Raw genomic sequence first — 17,529 nt, forward strand, 5'->3', positions numbered from 1 at the left:
ACTTAGAACTTGAACTTAAACTTGTTCTCCAGAACAGAATTTAGAGAGCGTATTTCTAAAGATCACTAAGATGTGCACTCATTTTTAAAATAAAATGAGCGTCCAGTTATCGATGATTGTTCTCAGTCATCCTGTCCTTAGATCCCTCCCTGGGAAAGTGTCCACACCCAATCTCACATGATGACCGTGAGGATCGCCTTTTACTAATGCAAATGACCACCAACGACCACTAACAACTGCATTCATTAAACCAGCATAGGAAATAACTCTGGGATTCCACCAGCTAATTTAGAACTGAAGAAACTTCTTGGATAACAGGTGAAACAACTGCAAAATACTAAAGGGAGTCCAGTTGAATTTACAAGCCAAGAGGCCCCACTTTTATGGTCCACTAAAGAGTTATTTAAAATAATTGCTTTCCTACTGATTGGTATTGCTGTCGATGCTCCACTGGTCCTCTTTGGGGCCAATGATGAGGTACTGGGAACCCAGTTTAAGTTCCAGTCCATCTCTGCAGCCTCCATGAGACAGGAAGAACCTTCTTTGACCCTGTTCAACTCCAGGCTCCACACCTGCAGGACAGGAAGAATTCCCATCCACCAGTTAGATAGAATTTAGTGTCGAGTTCAAGCAACAGCAGTTTATATGATGATTATTCAGGTGGTCTAGTTGTCAAAACCATGATTCATTAGACTTTTATTTCTGTAATCACCTTTTCATTCAAATATGAGCAGATGAAGGATAGACTGTTCAGACTCACCCAGCTTGATAATTTGTATGATTTCCATCTCGTATTTGTCGTAATAACTCTGAACCATGCTCAACACCTTCACCTTGAAAACTGAAGAATAAGAAACTTTCTCACATGGACCAATGACTCAAACAGGCAAGTTTGAGAGAGACAGTGTGTGTCTGTGTTATACCGTGGTGTAAAGAACTGCAGGCAAATGTCTCTCTTTCTTTGTTGGGAAAGTTTTCAGTGTCAGGTTTGGAGATGCAGCAGTCGCCTGGACATTATGAGCAAATAGAACAAACCTATTAGCAAGCACATGAATGCTGAGCTGTAGCATGCATACGTGTACCCTGTGTGCAGCGGCAGACGTTGTCCCTGCAGATCTTTGTGAGTTCCTCTGTGTTTTCTGCTGGGAGAGTAGGTGCGACTGCAGCGGTGATCTGTGGCAGCCAGCAGAGACATTTCTCAAAGATATATCGAACCAGTGACCTTCACCTCACATTCATCGTTGGAGTGACAACAGACCCAAACACTCGGAAGGACTGAGTGATGATTGTTCTCCTACCTGGGCTGTAATACTGGTAGGCGGTAACTGAGGATGGCTGGAGAAGACCCACCCTGAAGCTCTGCTGGAGCCTGAAGACCAGGATTTCTTGTTCTTTGTGAGAGACCTGTTAGGAGGACAAATGCTTTTTCTCTCTGGTGAATGAACCAAATGATCCAGATCATTCAGAAAAGGTTGTTTGTGTGCAGCGGCGGGGGAAAGGGCAGTCTGCCTTTCTTTACCTTGAACAGGTGGATGATCAGTGAACCACGATCACTCAGGTTATCCACAATCTTGAAGTTGCTTATGTAATGATCCACTGAGTTGGACAGCTAGACCAAACAGATTATTACCACATTTTTGTTGATTTTAATAATACTGATATAGCTCATTTATTTCCTCTCCTGTGCATCTGTTTTTTCACATTATGAACAGGAAACAGTTATAAATCATTCTATTGTAATAACTCTGTTATAGTGACTGATGAGTTACCATCTCCAGGTCTGAGTTCTCTGGAGTGAAGCCAGTTGGAAGACTTATATCCAGACCCACCATCCTGACATCTTGTGGTCCTAAAGCTCTGTAGAACAGAAAACCATTGTTGAGTCACATTTTTGTTGCACTCCTGATAAAAATGTCACGGTCCTTTTTTTCCTGGCTGATCTGGTGCCATGTTTTCTCTCTCTCTCTCCCTTCCCTCCCTTTCCACCCTCATTCCTGCATCCTGCAGCATCGGAAGCAGCTGCAGCCATTGACCAATCAGCTCTCTCTAAAAGGCCCCAGTTTCCCTCTAATCCAGGTAATTCTGCATGTTACATCTGTGCCAGCGCCACAGCTACGTCTCCTGTTTTTTCCCCCTTCTGTGCATTTTTACCTGTGACAGACTTTATGCTCACCTCAGAACTTTATCTATTTTTCTGTGCCTCCCCAAGGGGCCAATCTCCAGCTTCTGCTGCTGGTTTTCCTCATCCCTGAAGTTTCCAGTACTTCTGTTTGCCCTTTTGCTTTTTATTGGATTTAACTTACTGATGAGTTTTTCATAAACTCATATTAACTGACTTCTACAGGTGGTAGTTTTTCCTAGCTCCTGCACAAGTGGCTGCTGCCTCTGGCCTGACAGCCCCCTCACACAAAATCTTTTGAAAACAGTACAGGATATGAACTCACCTGACTTTAATGGTGAGCTGGTAGGACTTTTCTACATCTGCTGGAGGCTTTTCTTTTCGAGAACATATTTTCAATAGAGAAATTGGGTATCACAAAGCATCCACAGAAACTTATGTTACAGGCATTGATGATTAAAATTTGCCCCAACTTAAATAACAAACATTTCAGGACTCTGTAGTCTGCAAATGTCCATTTGCTTTAATATTTAAATGTGGGGGAAATAAAATTTTACCACTGGATTCTTCAATAGTGACGGCGAGCTCAAAGTGTTTGCATGGTTTCTCCTCTTCAACCACGTGTAGCTGGTTGTAATGCGTCACAACCTGGAGACACCATAGAAGAGAATAAATTAAAAACAAACACTGTTATGAAGCTCATCAAATCACAGTAAAATTCTCAGGTATTATTAGATACATTTGGAGGTATTTTACAAAAGTAACCAGGAAACCAGATGACGCCATGTTTGTACCTCGAGTATACCCTCTCCGTTCCCTCGAGCCTCCACTTCCAAATCAAGGTTAGCAGGCAGCTACAAACAAAAAGTGAATAGTAAAAAAAGAGAAAATGTGATGACAAACAGATTTATATGCTGCTGCAGAGCGTCACTCACCCTGGAGGAGCGAGCGGCGTAGGCTGAGCTGGGATCAAAGTGGTAGCGGATTTCTTTGCGTCCTTGTATCCTGACATCCACGTCCAGGCTGAGGTCCTCTGGAGGAGGTTTCATGATCAGGTACTCCGACAGTGCATGGAGAACCACCATTGTGGACTGGGAGATGGAGCAGAAGCACAGTAGTGAGCAGGTTGCTAGCTTAGGTCAAAGATGAAAACTAAAGTTGACACAAGCTTTAATATATTTTGTATGTTATATATTAAGAGAATTCTTGAAGGTGTTAATCAAATACATCAGAACTGTGACAGACTCCCATCAGAATACACCAACATCAATCCAAACCTTTTACAAAGTCTTTTAATAGCTGTAAATCTCCGGCACCTAACTTGGGAAAACATTTCTATTTCAGAGGAAATGCAGCACTTACCTGAGTGGAGCCAAAGCCCCCTCCTCTCCTCCTCTGGCTGTTCAGAAATTTAAATGCCCGTTCAGCCTCTTCCATGCGTCCCAGCTTGACCAGGGCCAGCAGGGCATACCCCGTCGCCTCCAGCGTGAATAAAGTGTTCTGACTGTCAGGCCAGTGGTTACGCTCTGAATGACAGTCAGAAATCAGAGCAAAGCAGCACAATTTATTTATTTCTTTATTTCATTTGTTATCTGCACCAACACCAAGTATACCCACTCTTTTCTACATATCGGCCACTAACTCTCTACCTGGAGCAGCAGACCTTATCAGGACTGATAAGGGGTTGTATTGCTGAGGCTTCTTCAGGAGAACGAGTGCATATGAGGCGATGGCCACCGTATACGGCCTCCTGCCACTTTGCTCTATGGCTTTCTTAAGATAGTCTGCTGTCCTGAGCATGACTGACTGAAAGAAAAGTCAAAGAATGATGAAAGTATTTTTAAGATAAAGGAGTGTATCATGATCAGTGAGTAAAAAAAGTGGGATAACAACATTCATATTTACATCTAGGCTGATGGTCGGATCACTGCAGCTGATGCCTGCCTGCTTGGCCTCTGCAAGCGCTATGAGAACAAAGGCAGTGAGGGTGATCTGACGGTCGTCACCGTGGAGACCACCCTGGTGACAAGGAAAATGAAATGAGGAGTGAATCAAAAACGCTGCAGGGAGGGATTTTTTTATATATAAAAATGCAGCTATGCACTGAAGCAAATCCTTTTGAAAATTGTTATCTTAAAAAGTATTACCTTTGCAAAAATTACTAAGCAGCCCAGGGAAAGAGAGAGAGAGCAAAACATACAACAATGTAAAGATGTGCTTTAATTGAGGTCACTTTGAGTGAGTGAGTGAGTGAGTGAGTGAGCTAGCGAGCTAGCGAGCTAGCGAGCTAGCTAGCTCGCTAGCTCACTCACTCACTCACCTTATCACTTATCCTAAGTGATAAGGCCCTTGGGGATGCAGAGGCAAGACTCTCCACTCGAAAGAGTTGAAGTGAGAAGTACCACAACGGTTTGATTAATTATCACCCCACTGAGATCAACATCCCAGTTTTAGGTCACCCTATGTGCAAGACTGGACCAAATTCTTAATAAAAAACAAAGACAAAAAAAAAAACCCAAAAAAAACAAAACGGTAAATTAGGATAAGGTTAACTCATAAAATAAAAATAATAAAAATAGTCATAATAAAAAGCAGATAGAAAAGTAGAGCTAAAAGTAAAAATCTAAATCCTCCAAAAATGGGGACAAGTAAAAGCAAACAAAGGCTCAGAGATGAATTGCGGTGTAAGGACTGGACATTCCTCGACGAACAAAATCCAAAGAAACTCACTAATCTAGATAAGTATATAACTGATTATGGATTCAAAGGACAGCTAAACTCACAACAAATTGTTGCCTCAGAGGTGAGACCTGGTTAAACTTAGCCATAATTAAGTGGGTTAAACTTAGCCATTAATTAAATAGGTTATAACTTAGCCGTAATTAAGTTAAGAAAATAGGAAATTGTGTTTGTGTGTGAATGGAGGACTAAGCCATTGAAAGAGTTGATAGGAGAACTCTGCTAGTCCTGTGTTTTATTATTTTGCCTCATAAGAAAACGAAGTACTGGTGATCAGGGGACAAAGGACGGGTTCATTCCTTAAAACTAACACCGCTGTGCAGATAGTGCACAGTAGAAGGCCGTGTTAGTGTCCTCCCTTTGACCAGAGAACTTTTCTGTGAGACCACATAGTACAACATGCCGCTGTTCAAGAAAAAGGATGTCAAACTTGAGGGGATGAAAAGTTTGTGGAAGGAGATGCAGAAGGTTCGGGGAAAATAAGTCAGGAAAGGTGGAGAAGAAAGTTGAATCTTTCAGGCAAACTCTGCACTACAGATATTCTGGACTTGCAGACAAACCTGGAAATTAAGCATTAAGGAGAGACATATAGATGGAACAAAGTAAGTTGAGAGACATATAAATGGAACAAAGTAAGTTGAGAGATATATAAATGGAACAAAGTAAGTTGAGAGATATAGCCATAGGAAAGACATAGGAAAGGCACAAAACAGACACAAAACAGATGACGGAGAACCACATGACTGCCAAGAATTAGCTGAACAAACTGCAAAAAGTAGAAGTGATTTAGATCAACCTTTAAAAGCTGGAGCATTTTTGTTTATAGATGGCTCATCAAAGAAAAATGAGCAACCTTAAAAGAAGAATCTATGTATGACCAGCAGGAAAATCTATCCTACCAGAAAATCTGTGTAAATATGCTGCTATATTGAGCCATGGTGTAACACATGTCTCAACAGGAGGGACGGTAGGACAGATACAGCAGCTTTAAACAACCTATGGATTTAATTCTTATTCAAAAAAATAAATAAATTGTAGAACATGTCTGACGTGTGCAAGACATAATTCACAGGGAAATCTGAGACCAAGGAGAGGAAAATTTCCTGCTCCCCAATATCCATTCCAAACTATAAATATGGACTTCATAGAATTAAATAAAAGTGAAGAAAAAATGTACTGTGATAATGGTACTCATTTTGTAAATCAAGTTGTTAAAAAGATCAGTGTTATGTTTCATATTGACTTGAAACACCATTGTGCCTATCATCGTCAGAGCGCAGGCTTAGTTGAAAGACCTAATGGCACTATTAAAAACAGACTGAAAAATGCATGGAAGAGATGGGGAGACCGTGGACAATGTGTCGATTTGGCTAAGCTCTATATAAACATTACAAGCACCGCAGGCCTAACTCCTTATGAGATCTTATTTGGAAGACCGTACAGGCTTCCTCAGTTCACAAACTACTGGGAGACAAATGATGAGTCTAATCTAGCTGATTACATGAGAAAAATGTTAGAAAAACAAAAGCAAGGTCATGAGACCTCTGTCTCCCGACAGAAAATCCAACCGGTGGAGCCAGGAGATTGGGTCCTAGTGAGAAGCGTAAAAAAGAAACACTGGTATTCACCTAAGTGGGAAGGACCTGACCAAGTTCTTTTGTCTACACCTACTGCTGCTAAAATAGCTGAAAGATCAACTGGGTACACCTCACACATTGCAAGAAGGTCATTTCTGTTGAAAACTCCGACCGGGAAGGTGATGCAAAGTCTGATAATAGGGTGGACTTAGACGAATAGAGTCTGGGTAGACCCAGGGTAGAGTCAGTGAAGTTTTCAGAGCCGCCGACTCACTTAGGGAGGCTACTTCAACAGGTTATGGTCCATAAATAGTGTACCGATTTCATAAACATCACAAGGACAGCAGCGGGTAAAATAAACAAAAGATAATACAAAAAAAAAGAAAAATACAGAAGATTGGCTAAAGCTGTAGTATGCTAGCCTCGGTGCTAGCTGTAATCATAGTATTCCTGATAATCACAATAGCTATACAAAGTCTCCAACTCAGTTGAAACCGAATAAGTTCAAATGATCCCAAGTGGCTACAGAATGCAATTAGATGTTTGGGAGTGTGCGTTTTCTTCATATGTGTGTTTTTATTTGTATGATACCTCTGGAAACCCCCAGGTTTAAGATTAAATGTTACCAAAATACGGCATGACAAGCGAAGTGCAAATAACAACCTAAAGGACCAATGTGGCAACAGCAGGTCAGCTCTTACGCTGTATTTGACCTGTAAGCTTTTCATTCACCTGAAGCTCACCAGCTCCATTATTTCAGCTTCACTTCTTTAACACCTCTTTAATAGCTTGTTCGTTCTGAAAGTAGTTTTGATACAATTTTCAATGCAAAACGAAAAACTGTTCTTACTGTAAAATGATGTATGTTTTTTGTCTGTTGGAAAGTTCATTTGTTGCACCCTGCTGTTCATGCATGCATTATAAGGTTCTGAAGTTGTGTCTCTCTTATTTATTTTATTTCTGGTGGTGTGGGGATGAGAGACTGTTTGATACATTGCCTATGAGAGCTACAGGACTATGTGCCTAAAAACACTTCTTATGCTAATTTCTGTGTTCCCTACGTCGGCTGATCAATTAGTCACTCACACGCATAGATTTATGCCTGAACAGTGACGTCGTAATAAAAGATCTACATGGTTATCTGAAAATGTTCCTACGTATATTGATGCTATGGGTGTGCCACGCAGTGTTCCAGATGAGTATAAATTAGTGGATCAAGTAGCTGCTGGTTTTGAATCTTCTATTTGTTGGTGGTGTACAATAAATAAGAACGTAGACAGAATCAACTACATCCATTACAATGTTCAACGTTTAGGAAATTGGACTCAGAGCGGTTTTGAGGCTGTTCATAGTCAACTATCGGCTACTTCCCTTATGGCATTCCAGAACAGGATCGCAGTGGATATGTTATTAGCTGAGAAAGGTGGTGTGTGCTGTGTTCGGAGATCAATGTTGCACCTTCATTCCTAACAACAATGTGTCAGATGGGAGTCTCACACTGGCCATAGAAGGCCTTCGCACCCTGAACAACAAGATGAAAGAGCACTCGAAAGACCGTGATGTGGGACGAATGGATGAATGTGTTTGGGAAGTATAAGACATTGGTTACATCTATCCTGATTTCTGTAGCTGTTTTTGCTGCAATCCTTACCTTGTGTGGATGTTGTTGTATTCCCTGCCTGCGTTCTCTTATTAACCGCCTTATCACCACAGCTATCGCTCCCATGGAAAAACCGTATGGCCGAGTTGTATCCCTTACTCAGCAGACACGAGCTGGATTTGACTACAGACTCTGAAGACTACGAGTGAATTGAACTAATTTTCCCCTGAGTGTAAATGTATTTGTGTTCATAAACATGACTTTGAAAATCTACTGGAAGAGATTGTTAAATGACTATGAGAATTTGAAGCAAATATGTGATAAACAGGAGGGAAATGTTAGATCCATTATATTAAAGTTATCTCTTATTTGCTTTTACCTTGTTATATTCTTTATTCTCGTATATTGTTTCTCATTACTTAATGTTTCCTATTATTTGCTAATGCTTAATGTTCATGATGCTTGATATGTCAACTCGAACTTCTCTGGTCAAGGGCGACAGAAATGCGGCGGCTGTTGGAGAAGTGGCATTGACTGGAGACAGAGCTGCAGGGCCTGACCCAGGAGCTGTTCTTTTAATCTGTCTGATATAGAAGAATGTGCTGTTTGCGAGCTAAGCTAATGAAATCAGTGAAGGCCTACATATAATCTCACTATTATGATTTACAGTCTTTTGCTTTGTTTGTGACCTGCTATCTTGTGTTTTCCCCCTCCCTTAGACACATTTGACTTCTGTAACTAGGGACCTCCTAATTTCAATAAAAGAAGGATGGCGGGAGGTGTGCGTCAGAACGTGTTGGAGATCTGTAACTGAGCACATCAAAGTGTGAGAGTTGTGTGATGGGCTGTGTCGTGCTGTAGAGGTGTTTTTCAATGTGATAATGATAAAATACGTTTTTCCAGTAGGTTCAGAGTTGTTTCCATTTGTGTCGCCCCATCTCACTGGAAAAGTAAAATTAAGGAAGATTGGAAGTGTTTTGTGTAGCCATTAAATCAATTTAAAAAAGAAAGAATCTAATAAATTCACACTTGATCTGCCCTCTAAGGTTGCTACAGAAACATTGACACCTCAGTGTCTAAAATTAGTGCAAACAACTTCACACTTTTGGGTTTTGTTTCTGCACACAACCTCTGAAATTTTCTGTTTTCAACTGTCTTTTTGTTTTCAGTTTAATTCCTACACTTATTTGAGACTCATTTTAAACTCACTCTAAAGAAAATAAAACAGCTTTGAATTTAATTAATATAGTTGACGGTTATCAAATTGTTTTGACGTTTGTTGTGCTTTAAACATTCATTTGCCGCGTATCTGTGGTAGCTTCCGCCTGAACCAGCTGCACATGCACCACTTTACCACCAACACTGTCACTGACTCTCTGTTTTACTCACAGAGCAGATCTGTTTTTACACTCTCCTGAAAACTTACAGCATCAAAATTACATCTTTTTTTCTTTTGTTAAATGGTTCTGTATTTTCTACCAGCCATGCATATAAATCATGGAAAGAGGAAGGAAAAAGAACATGTTTTACTTCTTCAAAGTTCGTAGAAAATCGACTCCACTTCAGCGAGACGTCTTGACGGTCTGACTGCTCTTTTCTCAAGCTCAGAGAGCTGATCAGCTGCCAAGAGCTGATTTTCTCATGCTCAGAGAGCTGACCAGCCGCCTGCCCTGAGCTGACCTGAACGGTCACGTCTGGACCTGCAGCAGCAGAGCAGCAGCCATGGGGTTGGCTGCAGCAGCCTTCCTCCTTCTCCTCATCGCTCCAGGTAAATGTCTTCGCATTGAAATAGTTAAATTGTCTTCAGCAGTTACAGTAGAACAGGTGGCTGATTTGGACGATGATGAGATGATTTTGTGATCAGAATTGACACTAAACTTTTTGAAATATAACCATAATCTGAAATAATCTGAAAAGGAAGGAACAAGCTTGGGTGCTAAATTGAATAACCCTCATCACATATTAGTTTTGTATTATTTTTTGGTGGAGGAAAAAAACATCTATGAAAGTGCCAAAGATTCTGTGTGTTAATATTTTCTGATTCTGAACAAATGAACCAAATTAAAGACAAACAGAGACTCAGACAAGTTCCAGTAACTCTACCCAACACAGTAAAACACAGCAGATGCAGGATCACCTTTATAGCAGTCATCTACTGAAAGCTTTCTTCACATCCTCAAATAAATCATTTAAATATTTAAATATTAATGCTTTATTTTCTGAAGCTGGTTATTTTATCAATGTCTGAATGTATCTGATTGTTGTTTCTGATATTTTCCAGTTCTACAGGCTCAGGATGTTTGGGGAGTGAAGTACACCAATGGTCAACAAAACTGTAACTTGTTCAAGATTGAACTAAAGATCCTTGGAAACAATTATTATGCAGCTCCAGAAGACAATATTCTTACAGACGACTGCACCTGTTGGATAGGAGAAATAGGACATTCTGGTGAGTTCACCAAACTGTAACATAATATCATCTCCACACGGATGCAGAAATACTTTCATTTTGTTAAAGTAGAAACCAGCAACAACTCCAACGTCAATCATATGATCCTTTCAGTCACAGCAAAAGTCAGAATTTGGACATCAACTGGCCAGTTCTTTTCTGTGCCTGTGTCATATTGTGATTTGAATCATTGTTTGACAGTAAGAGCAGTTTTGTGCATTGTGTGTTACAGGTGTGAGTGTCGAGGCAGTGACTTCCACTTCTACTGAAATCTGTGTTGTCAAAGGATCAACAGTCGACATCAGCTGCAACTGCAGATATTCAAGCTGGGTACCATACGATACTTTCTGGGTTATAAAAACTTCTGATGTGGAACTCAGCTCCAACTCACGTCATTCATATACGTGCTTTAAAGAGGATTTACATTATCAGTATGATCAGCCAAAGTACTACTACAACTACAGATATACTATGAGGATCACAAATGTGCATAAGAACGACTCAGCTGTCTACAAGTTCATGATCACAACAAACACAGGTGGTTGGAGATTAACTGGTGAACCTGGAGTCAGACTGACTGTACCAGGTAACTCTCAGCATGTCAGTGTGTTGACGTCAGCAGTTGTTTCTATAGTAACGGTGTGCTTGTTGATGACAGACCCAGTGCTGCAGGTACGTGTGAGTAGACAAGAGAGCAGCAACAGGAGTGAGCTGACGTGTCAGAGTCAGTGTGGAGCGTCTCTTTATTCTTACATATGGTACAAGAATGATGAGAAAGTTGACGGTGCCACAAGAATTCAACATGTTTCCCTGAGTATAAATTCTCCAGCCAGATATTCCTGCACTGTTATAGGATACGAATCCTTCCGCTCTCCTGCAGTGTGTAAGTAAATAAGACTGATTTGGATTCAGTCATTGATTATGGGGTGTTTATCCAGGATGATGAGTCTCCAGTTTAGAATGTTCACTACTGTTCAGTCGCTATATTGATGTATGTATAAATACATATATGTACACCAACCACCTTCTTGTTCTGTAGTAACATTCTTATTGTTGTGATGTCCTGCAGATGCTCCTGAAGGTCCATTAGTGTCAGTGAGTCCCTCTGGTGAGGTTGAGGAGAACACTACAATCACCCTGAACTGTAGCTCTGATGCTAACCCGGCAGCTAATTACAGCTGGTACAAGGAGGGTGAAAACTCATCAAAATCATCAGAGCAGAACTTCGTCATCACTCAGGTCACAGCCAAGACAGTGGACGTTATTCCTGTCAAGTCTGGAACCTGTTAGGACACAGTGAGTCTACAGTGAATGTGACTGTTGTCCCAGGTGGGTTTTTCTTTCTTCATTACAGGTAAAATGTGTAAATCAGAATTGAATCTAACAACTGTAGACATGTGTCATTGTATAATAATTTTAAACTTATTACTGTGTTTTACTCTGTGTGTATTTAGTTCTTAATATTTGTGTCATCACTGCTTCTTTCAGACTCATCTTACATACTTGACCGTTGAATTTTAAGTAGTATAAAAAATGTTTAATTTTTAAATATTTAATTGAATTTTCCAGTTTCCAGATCTGTTTGAACTTGTTCAGTTCACTGTCAGCAACAGCTACTAATAACCAGCATTATAACCAGGGATGGGATTGTGTCTGTTCTGCAGAAAGAGGGTTAAAAATCTCAAACTTTGTTCATTTATTTAATTTTCCGTTGAGCAGTTTGGCCATGGAAACTGGCAGCCATCGGATCAGGTGTTGGGATTTTCCTTATTGGACTTACAGGAGTCTTTGTTGTTTTGTTTAGGTAAGTTGATGATTTCGGACCCTGTTTCATATGGAGAGGCTTTTTACAGGCAACGTGATGATTTGCAGAAGGAATTAAAATGCGGGAAACATGCAATATTTAAACTGAGTGTTGATTCAGCGGTGACATCAGTACGAGGCAACCAAACCACACTCAGATGCAATTAAATACATGCAGAATTATTCTACATATTTCCAATTGTTATTATTTAGATTTGCTGCTACTCTTTTATTAATTTTTTTTTTTTATTAAATCACCAGGAAGAAGAACACACATAAGAAGTCAGTAGAGACAAAAGTGGTAAACTCATTAGTCTGAAAAGCATCCTGTCAATCTCTAAATGCAGTTTAATAAAGAGAGGAGACATTTAGTTGATCTTCCATTTCAGTTTTTGGATTCCAGGCCTCCATTAAGGAGCTCAGCAAATAAGCAATTTTCAAATCAGTTCAAACATCAAGCTGACTGAAAGAAGCACAGTCATGAATGGAATTTTACATTTGCAGGATATATCCAGTAAGCTGGAGGAGGAATATACCAGCATCCACTTCCCCAAAGCCCAGACAGATCTGTGCTCCAACGTCAAAACATCTGGACACCTCGAGCCAAAACATGTGGAGGAAGAAGATGTGCAGTACTCTGAAATCAGTTTTCACAGACCCAGCTCTGCCCCGAGGTCAGCCACTGCCCTCCTGCCATTTATCCTTAAACTGTTATCATTACGATTTTCACTGTTTCTGTGTTTTGTGGACATTTTTGCCAAAGCTGCACTTTTGACTTTGTATTTCCCCCCCTTATTTAGGACAACTGGTGCCGTGGACAGTACTCATGCCATCTACAGCACAGTCAAGTAGAAACCTTTCATTTGTGTTTTTATTGTCAGATGTTGTTGTTGGTGAAATGAGTCATCAGAAGCATTTTTAGAACCAAATTTCCCAACTAGAAAACCCACTTCCTGTCAGCAAAAATTAGATTTTTTTTGTGTGCATGACATGAACATATTTTACTTCTTTTTACTTACTTCTTTACTTAATCCTTGGTTTTTTGCGTCACACGACTGCAACAGCTTGATATATTTTTTACCTTTCTGTATCAGTATTTATTACCCTCTTGATTTGTTTTTTTGCAATCAGTTCATGAATTTAGGTTTTATTTTTGTTCAATTGAAAGTAATAAATGCAGGGGAAGCAACCATGGCTACCACTTCCTATTCTGCAGTCGCATTCGAACACAATAGGGGTGTCACAGTGCCTCCTACCATTTACAGTCAGTAACGCACTCACGATACTCCCAATACCCGAAAATGGATCCCAACCTTCAGATGGAACTTTTCCTTATTGTCTACATTTTGGCTTTTATAATGCCAAAAAATGCTCTTGAAGTCAATGTTCAGATGAAAAATACGTTCCTGCAGCAAAGATGAAGCCTTAGTGGAATACACGACCAAGTCAGCAATACTGTATACACAAACTACAAGTTTTTCATGGTGGATTCTAGTGTTTAGAGAACACATGTGTAACTTTTTACCCTGTCAAGTGTTAAAGCACAGCTAAAAACATGACATCTGACCTGTCATAATATTAGAATATCAGTCTCCTCCCTCGTTGACTGCTCCACAGTATTTCCCCTTTAGACCCAAAGAGGTTCTGAGTTCTTTTGGCCCAGACTGGAGCTTTTTGAGTGCTGCCTATTCCTTTGTAGTGTAGGGAAAAAACCTTCATGCTCATGTGATGAATCAAAGGAAAATTTACTTTAAAAGCGGTTTAATCAAAGAACAGATGCCAATACATTTATGTTACATCTGAAATACATATAAGATGTGTCTTGTGGGAAAAACAAGGATGGAATTTAAGCAAAGAACCTTATAAGGAAAAGAAATTGAATTTTCTCTGCACAGCAGCACATAACAATTCCAACAAGTGTTTCAACAGTCTGTCAGAGAGGCTCACAGAATTTCTTTTTCACAAATATCCATATCTGGAAAAGACACCAGTTTCTAAAAGAAAAAGGCAATGTTTCTTCATAGAGAAATACATTTTCCAAGCCACACCAAGTTTTCGTGGCCATGAAAATAAATTTCTGATAATCAATACAACAGAGAACACAACCCATTTTTTTCTTTTACAATATGAAAATTCACGGGATGAGAACACTATTAGTCTGGTGTCCACTTTTTTTTGCAGTACCACTTGCTACCTCTCTTCAATGAGAAATTGATCCCAAAAATCCCAATGGGCATTTTGCAAACATATGTAATCAAATTCATGTGATTATACAATTGAGGTTTCAGTTAATAAGCACTGACAGGACACTTTACCACTCATGGGGGTAGACAGGCTAATTCTATGAAAGCTTTCCACATTTTAAAAACATACAGCTGTCACAGCCCCTTTTCCCCAGTTCCCTCCTGTCCCAGTACTTTTCCACTGCCCTGCTCACGCCACACCCTCTGATCACACACCTGCTTTCAGTCACTGATCACACACCTGCTCTCAGTCACTGATCACACACCTGCCCTCACTCATCAATCAGCTCACCTACCAGTGTATATATTCTCCAGCCTCACACTCACTCAGTGCCAGATTGTTCTTCTGCTTTCATGCAAGACTTTCCAGCGTTGTTTCCCTGCCAGATTACTCGTTACCGACCCTGCCTGTCTTCGTTCTGCCTGCCTTGCCTGTTCCCCGGACAACCTACCTGCTTTCTGCCCCTGACTACGACTTCTGCCTCAGCGTCTCTGGTTCCTGTCTGCTCACCTGGTTTAGACTTCTCCGCCCGGCCCCGACTTCGCTGCTGCTCGTCCCACTCCCCGAGCCTGCAACCCATAGACTTTGTGCGGGCCCAGAGCCTGAAGAACGGACTATTTCCTGTGTTTCCTGGTCTGCCTGAGTTGCTGTTTGCCCGTGTGTTAATAAAAGTCATTACGACGGTCCAGCTTTCCAGAGTGCTGCATTTGGGTCCTAACTGCACCCGTCACAACAGCTTCTTGTGTATGTGGATGTTTTTGTGCGCGAGTCAACAACCTCTTTGAACAAAACCTGTACAAATTCAAACATGGCTTCTCAACTGTGTCGACTATCTATAGTAGCTTGCAAATGTATTCACACTCCTTGAACGTTTCCACCTTTGGTCACAAACACTGAAATTTAATGTGAAAAACCATACAAAGAATTATTCATTCCCCTTTTTTCTGAATGCAACCAATTGCCTTCAGAAGTTGACCTGATGATTGTTGAATGATGTGTGTAATCTAATTTCAGCACAAATACAGCTGTTCTGTGCAACAAGCAAGGTTGGGAAATAAAAAGCTTTGAATCTCACAGGTTAGGGTTAGCTGAGATCCACAGCTCAAGAATCTGTCCACAGCACAACTACTGGTTGTGCATTGCACAGATCTGGCCTTTAAGAGGCGCCAGAAGAAAGCCATTGTAAAAAGAAAACCATAAGAAGTCCTTTTGCAGTTTGCCAGATGCCATGTGAGGAAACATGTGGATGAAGGTTCTCTGATCAACACTGCAGATCACTCTGGACAACATCTCAGGGGTTTTCTTCTTTCCATATTTTGGGCAATATGTAAAGAATACCTGCTAAACTGCAAAATATATTCCATATTTTAACTGGCCCGAAGTTATACTTCTCAAGAATCTGTGGCAACATCTGAAAGCTACCATTTACGAACGCTCCCCATCTAATCTGACTCAGCCTGAGTGTCTTTTCGGAGAAGAATGGGTAAAATTTATAGTCTGTAGATATTCAAACATGGTAGAGACATACCCCAAAAGACATGCAGCTGTGATTGCATATAATTTGTACTCTGTATAATTTTTACTTTACGAGTGTGCAGCTTGGTGTTGGTCTTTAAGACAAAATTCCAATAAAGCATATTTCCATTTGTGGTCGTAGAAAGGTTCAAGAGGTACGACAACTTCTGCAATCCACTGTAGTTGAACAACTCCCAGCTGAGATGTAAAACACCTCCCATCTTATAAAGTCTATTTCGACTTGTGGACTCGCATGTGAGATCTCAGAGTGGATTTTAGCGTGTGCGCATTTCCACATGTTTGTCAAACATGTGGCTTCTCGGCATTGTGGGTTCTTATGTGGGCGGTAAAGTCCTTCTTCAGAATGAAACCTTTCTCACATGTTACACATACATGTGGCTGCAGACCTGTGTGAATTATCATGTGATCGCGCAGACTCTTTTTTCGTAAGAAGCCTTTCTTGCACGTCAAACACACATATGGCTTCTCACCTGTATGAATTAAGATGTGAGAACTCAGGTGACCTTGTTGTGTGAAAGATTTCCCACATGTTTTACACACATATGGCTTCTCACCTGTATGAATTAAGATGTGAATGTGCAAAGTGGACTTAAATTTAAAACGTTTCCCACAGGTATCACATTTTAAAGACTTTTCACCTCTGTCAGAATTACAGTTTCTTTTTAGTTTGCTAGGTTTCTGAACATCTTTAGCATGCCGCTTACCTGCACGCTGTCGGGGTTGTGTTATATTCTTGTCCTGCTTGGTTGACCGAGAGGCACCGCGTCTAGTTTTCCTTTGACCTATGACTTTGTCCTCACGACAGCTGGTGGAAAGCAGCAGCAGTGGGTCACTGTTTGGTTCTGACATCACAGGATTCAAAAGTGGCAACTTGGTCACAGACTGTTTTGTAGTTTTATCAGGATTTAGGGTCTGAACCTCCCTGTATACTTCAGAACTAGGGGGGGAAAGGGATGCGTCAGTCTCCTGCTTCAATACAACTTCCTCCGCAGTGATCCTGAGATGTTCCTCTTTCATGTGTTGAGGTTTTGTGTCCTCTGGGTCCAGACCAGAGTTCCTCTCAGTGTTCCACTGCCCCTGGTTGATGAGAACTTCCCCATCTTGAAATGGAATTTGATTGTGAACTGTAAATTGTATACAAAAGGAGGAAATTGAAATGGTATTTTATTGTGAAATGTAAATTGAGAGCAAAAGGAAGGGTGTGATGGAGACTGGGAGAGCAGATGGAGTCCATTTGGTTCCTCATTCATTTACATGGAAACAAAGGTTGAAAGAAGACCAGTGTCAAACGACTGAGGGGGGTCATCCTCAGTCATTCAACTTCTTGCGCCAGCCGGAACACCCGCTGTGAAGGCACCAAACTCCTGAGGTGCATACAGTGCACACCTACTGTGTTGACGTCCTGTGTCCTGTGCATGCAGCAAACACATGCTGTGAAGACGTCTGCACCTCAGAGGTGGGC

At 40.8% G+C, this 17,529-nt stretch overlaps 2 protein-coding genes across 10 annotated transcripts in view; one reads left to right on the forward strand and one right to left on the reverse strand.

Annotated features, from left to right (window-relative positions):
* The window catches only part of LOC115253275 (B-cell receptor CD22-like), a 43,650-nt gene that overhangs the window by 9,073 nt on the left and 17,048 nt on the right, over positions 1-17,529 (forward strand). For 2 of the 9 annotated variants that reach the window (XM_029850793.1, XM_029850792.1), the window contains exons 3-9: positions 10,717-11,070; positions 11,143-11,367; positions 11,554-11,813; positions 12,204-12,288; positions 12,549-12,588; positions 12,792-12,961; positions 13,088-13,135. Coding sequence is in view for 1 of the 9 variants with exons in the window: in XM_029850791.1 (XP_029706651.1) it covers positions 9,758-9,803 (46 nt within the window). In the remaining 8 variants the exon portion in view is untranslated. Of the gene's footprint in view, positions 1-9,425; positions 9,804-10,316; positions 10,485-10,716; positions 11,071-11,142; positions 11,368-11,553; positions 11,814-12,203; positions 12,289-12,548; positions 12,589-12,791; positions 12,962-13,087; positions 13,136-17,529 lie in introns of those variants that run through there. The other 7 variants (XM_029850786.1, XM_029850787.1, XM_029850788.1 and 4 more) reach the window with 7 other exon arrangements.
* Positions 446-4,212, reverse strand: LOC105419772 (complement C3-like). Its single transcript, XM_029850819.1, has 14 exons — positions 4,025-4,212; positions 3,769-3,925; positions 3,482-3,645; positions 3,055-3,210; positions 2,914-2,973; positions 2,677-2,767; positions 2,445-2,496; positions 1,770-1,857; positions 1,520-1,609; positions 1,299-1,404; positions 1,083-1,173; positions 924-1,007; positions 761-841; positions 446-572 (listed from the first exon to the last, which is right to left on the reverse strand). The coding sequence occupies exons 2-12, from the start codon at positions 3,917-3,919 to the stop codon at positions 983-985; spliced, it is 1,074 nt and encodes a 357-aa protein (XP_029706679.1). The 5' UTR covers positions 3,920-3,925; positions 4,025-4,212; the 3' UTR covers positions 446-572; positions 761-841; positions 924-982.

This window comes from Takifugu rubripes, chromosome 17 (assembly GCF_901000725.2).
Source record: "Takifugu rubripes chromosome 17, fTakRub1.2, whole genome shotgun sequence".
Classification (NCBI taxonomy): Eukaryota; Metazoa; Chordata; class Actinopteri; order Tetraodontiformes; family Tetraodontidae; genus Takifugu; species Takifugu rubripes.

Excerpts from the sequence above, each read along its gene's own strand:
- LOC105419772 (XM_029850819.1), bottom strand. The coding sequence starts at position 3,919 with ATGCTCAGGACAGCAGACTATCTTAAGAAAGCCATAGAGCAAAGTGGC. Across the intron at positions 2,497-2,676 it reads CACTATTGAAGAATCCAGTG|AAAAGCCTCCAGCAGATGTA; the intron begins GTAAAATTTTAT and ends GTTCTCGAAAAG. Across the intron at positions 1,174-1,298 it reads CTACCAGTATTACAGCCCAG|ATCACCGCTGCAGTCGCACC; the intron begins GTAGGAGAACAA and ends TGGCTGCCACAG.